Here is a 6,182-nt window from a genome sequence, read left to right as displayed (position 1 = left end):
TTTTGCCATTCACTGCAAAAATTGCGATTAATAGTTCACAATGAAATCGGAACTTGTATTTAACTCAACGGTTCGATTATAAGAGCTACTTGAACCAAAACCCTTTTAGTGATTTAGCAAATTTTGCGCTCAAAATCTTTTCCCTACCTTGGTCGAACGCTGAAGTTGAGCGTATATTCTCACAAATAAATATAGCAAAACATAAATTACGTAACTGTATGAGCATTATAACATTAAATGCGATATTGCATATAAGGTTAGTTTGAGTTTAAACAATTGAAAATACGAGCCGATATAGCGACAGGTTGCTAGGAGACTCCTACCAGCTAGACCGTTGAGGCGATTGAAGCGTCAAGGTTTCGCCAAAACGATAACCCAATCGTAAACTTCACATAATCTCCTTAAACTAATATGAGGTTTGGTTCAAAAAAATACATTTTTAGCTGTGTTGTTATAGTACTATTTTCTTCCTGCTGTACTGGTTCGATACTTAATAAAGAAGCTAATTATATGAAAAATAAAAAAAAATATTTATATATGTATTGGACTACATAGGCATAACAAATGTTGCCATAATTATGTACTTCCCTACGAGTACTTAGTTAAAATTTCAGGAAACGTAAAGTACACGGATAGTAAGGAAGCAGAAGAATTGGACGAAATTCTAAGTATTTTGTAATGTTAACAAAAGAAGATATGAAATCATGTTTATTTAAATTTTTTAATTTTTAATTTCAATATTTTATTCTCAAAATTTTTAAAAATGTACATACTATTTGAAAAAGAACATTTAAAAGATTTAGCAATTTTTTTGGCAATTTTTTGATAATTTTTAGCAATTTTAGCAACTTTTTTTCTTAAATCTAGCAACTTTTACTCCGGAGAATCTGGCAACACTGGCTGCGTTAGAACTTCGAATTTTCGAATGAGCCGAAGAGGCTCTGGTGTTCGAATCGCAGCGCTCGGCCCGACTGGGGTCGCAATAATACTGTTTTTAATGATACAAAACTTTGTATGGGCTGAAGCATCTATATATTGTATGGTAAGTGCCATAAGGGTTTATAGACAAATGTGGAATTCTTATTGGAACACAAGCATCAAGTAGCGAGTTCAAAGTAGCATAAAAAAAATTCAACCAACTGGGCAAGTTTCTCAAAATCGGTTTTCCGAAAACAGACTCTAACGCAATATATGGGAGCTCCAACGTAATTTCTAAAGTGGGGATGGTTAGGGTCTTCGGGCGAAGATATGGGAGATGTTCTCGATAGAGAACACGAATCTGGGTCTAAAACTAGAGACCTGTTTAAACAATTTGGAATACCATTAATCTGAGACAATGATTCTCCGAAAAGACTTTTAATATAAACATCGGATATAGAGGGGCAAAGTCCATTAAAATTCTTGGCGGAATGCCATGATATACCAGCAATATTGAAATCACCAAGGGTGATCACGATCAGAAAGCATGTTAGAAATGTTATTAATTATAGAAAAATGAGCTAAATACAAAGCATCATCTGAAGCAGGAGGGATATACGAGCAAGAAATAAAAATGTTAAACTACCAAAGGATAATTTTACAGCCACAAGCTCAATATCAGAAGTTTGATCAATCAATTCTGAAGCAAATTGAGCATCTACTGCAATTAAAACCCCACCACCACTGTATAAGGAAAAAAATCTGCTAGAAAAGATTTCCGTGTCAAGAATATCATTCGTTAACCATGTTTCAGTAAAGGAATGACATTGAAAGGAAAAGATATACTATTTAAATACAGGTCAGTAAGTTTACTGCAAATGCCTCTTACATTCTGATAGCCAAGAAGTAAAGAGGATGTTAGTTTTTTTGAACTGACAGGCATTGAAGAAGGCTTTGAAGTAGAATTCTTGTTACTATTAGGAAGAGAACCCGGAGACCGATTTTTCTTTTTAGCAACAAATTCTTGACTAATAGGTGTTCCGGCCAAAACTCTTTACTGCACATCATGCTAAATGGTTCAGCGGGAACACTTATTTAAAAAGATGAAATCTCCCGTTCGTACAAGAAATTAAATTTGTCCATCTTAATACTGGCTTGAGATTTGGACTTATAATAATATAACCGAACATCATCAGATGTCCTTTTTAGGGGCAAGCCTTGATACAAAAATCTGCTTAAGCGGTGGCACCGCATCTAACGTGTTGCGGACAGCTAATGCAGGAGCTGGAGGCGATTCTTCAATCGTTACAGCACTGATGATATCGACTGAGGATTGTGGTGGTGGAATTTCTTCAACCATTTCCATCTCAGCCGACACCAAAATCGACGTAGTAGCAATAGATTCCATGCTTAATGACGTAATGTCATGGTGTGGAACTTCCAAAACTACCGAGGGTTGAGGGGATGATAGTATCCAGGAACCTGATTTCTAACGTATTTTTCCGAAGAGGGAGATATTTAGAAATTGATATATATAATTCCTTATTTAAAGGAATAACTTTTATTTCCCCTCAATTTCTTCAAGTTCTTTAACAAACAAATGAGAATCATATTTGGAGAAATTGTGAAAGAATACTGGGATAAAATCACCCGTCTTGTATTTAAGGTTACAAGAATTATGGGCTGCACCTCTATATCTACCTGTAAAATGACAGTGATCTTTCACTCTTTCATTACTTAAAATACCCTTACATATGATTGTCGCTTTCCTATAATTATCTAAGTCATTATGACTCATGTGCATTGGAAATCGGAGAAGTCTGACGTTACATTTTTAACAAAAGTACGAGCGACATCACCTCCTGTCTTCGAAACAAACTTATCTAAGCCTGACTCAAATGCACACTTTATGTAGTATGCAAATGCTACTGGCACATGCTTATTAACAATTTTTGTGTTTTCACTTACATCTAACGTTACTGGTTCCAATATACATTCAAAGTCGGCATACACGACGAATCGAACCTCCAGCTGACGGTGATGGTTTTTTAAAGGAAATCTTCTCATCCTTCCTTGGTTCCTCAAAAAACCACCCGATTGCATTTCGATGCATGTTGAGCTGCCCTCTCCTCACTCGTTGAGTATTGTAATCATTGTTTACAGAACCAACGCTTAACTCGCTGTTTACCCAGTTGTGAGGCAAGTAGACTGTGTGTGAAAATTACATTCACATTGTAAGGTGATTGTAATATTTAAAAATTTATTGAATGTACTTCCGATGAAATATATTTAATCCACACAAGGTGTCCGTCCATGAATACCCGCAGTTGATCCGTCGACGAATAATAAATTAATGTGGATTCTCATTTCCACTCCATCGCAGTAAAGCGGTCTAATTATTTTATCAGATTCCTCATCATACCCAAAAACATTTAAACTGATGTGTGCGTTTCATTGAGTGAACTCTTTTATTTTACGAATTTCCATCGGGAATGTTACCATTGAAGTCAATCTTTATGTTGTTCACCTCAATTATTGGGGACATGATCTCAACATCATAACTATTGCAATGCATTGCAATGCAACGATAATATATTAGTGGCAACCCGAGCCAACTCCGCAAATGTGTTGTTGCCTTCAGAATCCATATAGGAATTGACTTCAATCCAAAATTTTTTTGTGTTGTCCGTATTTTGCCAATTAACAAAATGAATTTTTTTGTATTCGCTTTCAATTTTCCCAATATTTTGGCAACTTAGTCCTTCCAATAGTGGCGCAACACATTGTTCACAGGAAGCCTTAAATTAAATTGAAAATAATATATTTGGTTTAATTATACGGTGTCAAATGAAAACTAGTTACCTCTGCTTGAGTTGCTTAATAAGCTCAACTAAAAATCTCGAGCAGCAGTCTCGAATCTCTTTTTCGGATAATGGATCCAATTTCATTAACTTTACATGTTTCTCAAACTCATATCCTTGCGCTAGATCATCGTGGACATATCTTTCGACATCCTCCGTTTCCAACAAATCCACATCTATATCAGGTGGAACTATGCCCTTTTTCAATGAATGAATGGCCAACGTCAAATCATTTAATAATTCCGTACCATTTGTGTTGCTGCTCTGGAAACACTTATTTACTCTTTGCATCTCGGACAATATTGGATTTAAAAAAAAGTAAATATGCGTAGTTATGGCATTTTTCTATGCTCGCTGCTAGGTTAAAATGGAGTTTCAGCTCTTCCCATTGCTGCAGTATTCGTGAGACTGCCAATTCGATTGACAGCCACCTTGTGTCGTCCACTTTTGGGATCTCTAGTGGAGCCTTGGCGAAGAATATTTCAAAAAGTTATAAGTTTTTTATTTTACTAGATTAAAAAGATTAGTTTTCTAAAGAAAATTTGTATTAATGCAAATAGGGACGATCACACATAAAATAACATTTTTTTAAAAACAATTAAAACGAATAGTTAGAATGTTAGAGCAAAAACGAGTTAGAACAAATACAACGAATACGGTATAAAAAGTAGCATCTTTTCCTACACAAACCTTATCGTCGTTTAAAGCCTGGTATAGATCTTTGTACACGAGCTGACTAGCCGAACTTTTCGAAAACCAGTTATAGGTTTCGTGAACCAAAAACTCCAAACTTGCAGGCATAAAATCTTTACAAGCATGACTTACAGCCAATTGAGCCGAATGACAGACGCACTTTATTAAAATCAAGGAAGGCGCTTCCTTTTTTAACAAAGTGTACACACTGTTATTTACACCTGTCATCACGTTGGCATTATCGGTACCAATGCCTATTAAATTTTTCATGTCGAGTTTGGACTCCTTCAGCTCGTTTTTTAGGGCCTCAACAAAGCACAATGCGTTTCCATGCTCTAAGTGAATTAACTTAAAAAATGTCGAAACAAACTTTTCATGTTGATGCGAAAAATAATTGATGACAACACCTAATTGCATAATGAAGTACATAAAAAAAGATGTGTGTTGATGCCAGATGATGGCAGGAGTGACCACTCAAAACAGCTGACAGTGTGGTCGCGATCGATTGATATCGATAGCGACAAAGTTAGTATACTGTGCGTGTGACTTTGTCACACGCGCAGTCACACTGATCTAGTTTATCCTCATGTTGGTCACCCTGCCCACTTTTAGTGCTTTTTCCTGATAACATATGTTCTACTATTCTGACCGGCACAACAACTGTATTTTTCAAGTGTGCAATAAAAGTAATTGTAAAGTTTACAATTCTACAATAATTCGAAAGTGCAAGTGTTATTATTTATCTGGAAGACGCCCCCCTACACATTTTGGTCCTTCGAGCCGGATTATTTGGATATCGCTCGACCCCAGCAAGCAATCGGTTGTCAAGATAAGTAATACACTTTTTTCTCCATACATTTTGTGCAAGTGTCGTGTTCGCGCCATATTCTTTTTCCTTGTACCTTATATATATGTGACACAGCATATATATAAGTACATAAGCGTTCTACCGGCTTTCTTTCCGCTATCTTTTCTAATTTGTGTATACTTTGCACAGTATATATATATATATATATATCCTTATATGTATATGTATGTGTAAGTATCTATACAGTTTAAAAGAGTTCGCTTATATTTTACGATTTGGCCGCTGTTGTATGTACTCTGTTACATTTCTGTCGTTTCGCGTTTGTCTGTTTTTTTGACACACTCCAGTGTATGCAACCTCCTCGTGTTATTTTACTCTAAATAACAAGGAAGTTGCACTCTATTAAAGACAAACGCGCGTAGATCCACTACACTCCATTTATATATATATATACATATATATATACACATATACACACGACACATATACATCCACATACGACACACATACATACACGAACACTTCCATACACGACACTTACACACATATACACTCCGTATATATTCCATATACACTCCGTATATATTCCATATACACTCCGTATATATTCCATATACACTCCGTATATATTCCATATACACTCCGTATATATTCCATATACACTCCGTATATATTCCATATACACTCCGTATACATTCCATATACACTCCGTATATAGTTGTGTCGGCTTTGTTCACTATCCTGTGATAGCCGAAGTTCCTTTCCATTTTTTGTGCTTGCTCTCGGCTGCCGAAGCGTAGTATGTCCAAAAGCCAAAAGAGTGAAAAGGACTCTAAACTTTCATTAAAGCCTCCGACCACAGCTCGTCGCGTGTCGTCCGCTTCGCCCGCTCCTTCGGGATC

The 6,182-nt window shown here is 36.0% G+C and overlaps 1 protein-coding gene across 1 annotated transcript; it reads right to left on the bottom strand.

The window, feature by feature from the left end:
- Positions 1 to 3,444: 3,444 nt before the first annotated feature.
- Positions 3,445 to 4,381, bottom strand: LOC132797919 (uncharacterized). Its single transcript, XM_060809672.1, has 2 exons — positions 3,781 to 4,381; positions 3,445 to 3,716 (listed from the first exon to the last, which is right to left on the bottom strand). The coding sequence occupies exons 1-2, from the start codon at positions 4,068 to 4,070 to the stop codon at positions 3,674 to 3,676; spliced, it is 333 nt and encodes a 110-aa protein (XP_060665655.1). The 5' UTR covers positions 4,071 to 4,381; the 3' UTR covers positions 3,445 to 3,673.
- Positions 4,382 to 6,182: the final 1,801 nt, after the last annotated feature.

This window comes from Drosophila nasuta, unplaced genomic scaffold (genome assembly GCF_023558535.2).
Source record: "Drosophila nasuta strain 15112-1781.00 unplaced genomic scaffold, ASM2355853v1 ctg32_pilon, whole genome shotgun sequence".
Lineage (NCBI taxonomy): Eukaryota > Metazoa > Arthropoda > Insecta > Diptera > Drosophilidae > Drosophila > Drosophila nasuta.
Note: the sequence above shows the minus strand (reverse complement) of the source record. Positions and strands in the feature narration are given on the sequence as shown.

Excerpts from the sequence above, each read along its gene's own strand:
- LOC132797919 (XM_060809672.1), bottom strand. The coding sequence starts at position 4,070 with ATGCAAAGAGTAAATAAGTGTTTCCAGAGCAGCAACACAAATGGTACG. Across the intron at positions 3,717-3,780 it reads ATTAAGCAACTCAAGCAGAG|GCTTCCTGTGAACAATGTGT; the intron begins GTAACTAGTTTT and ends ATTTAATTTAAG.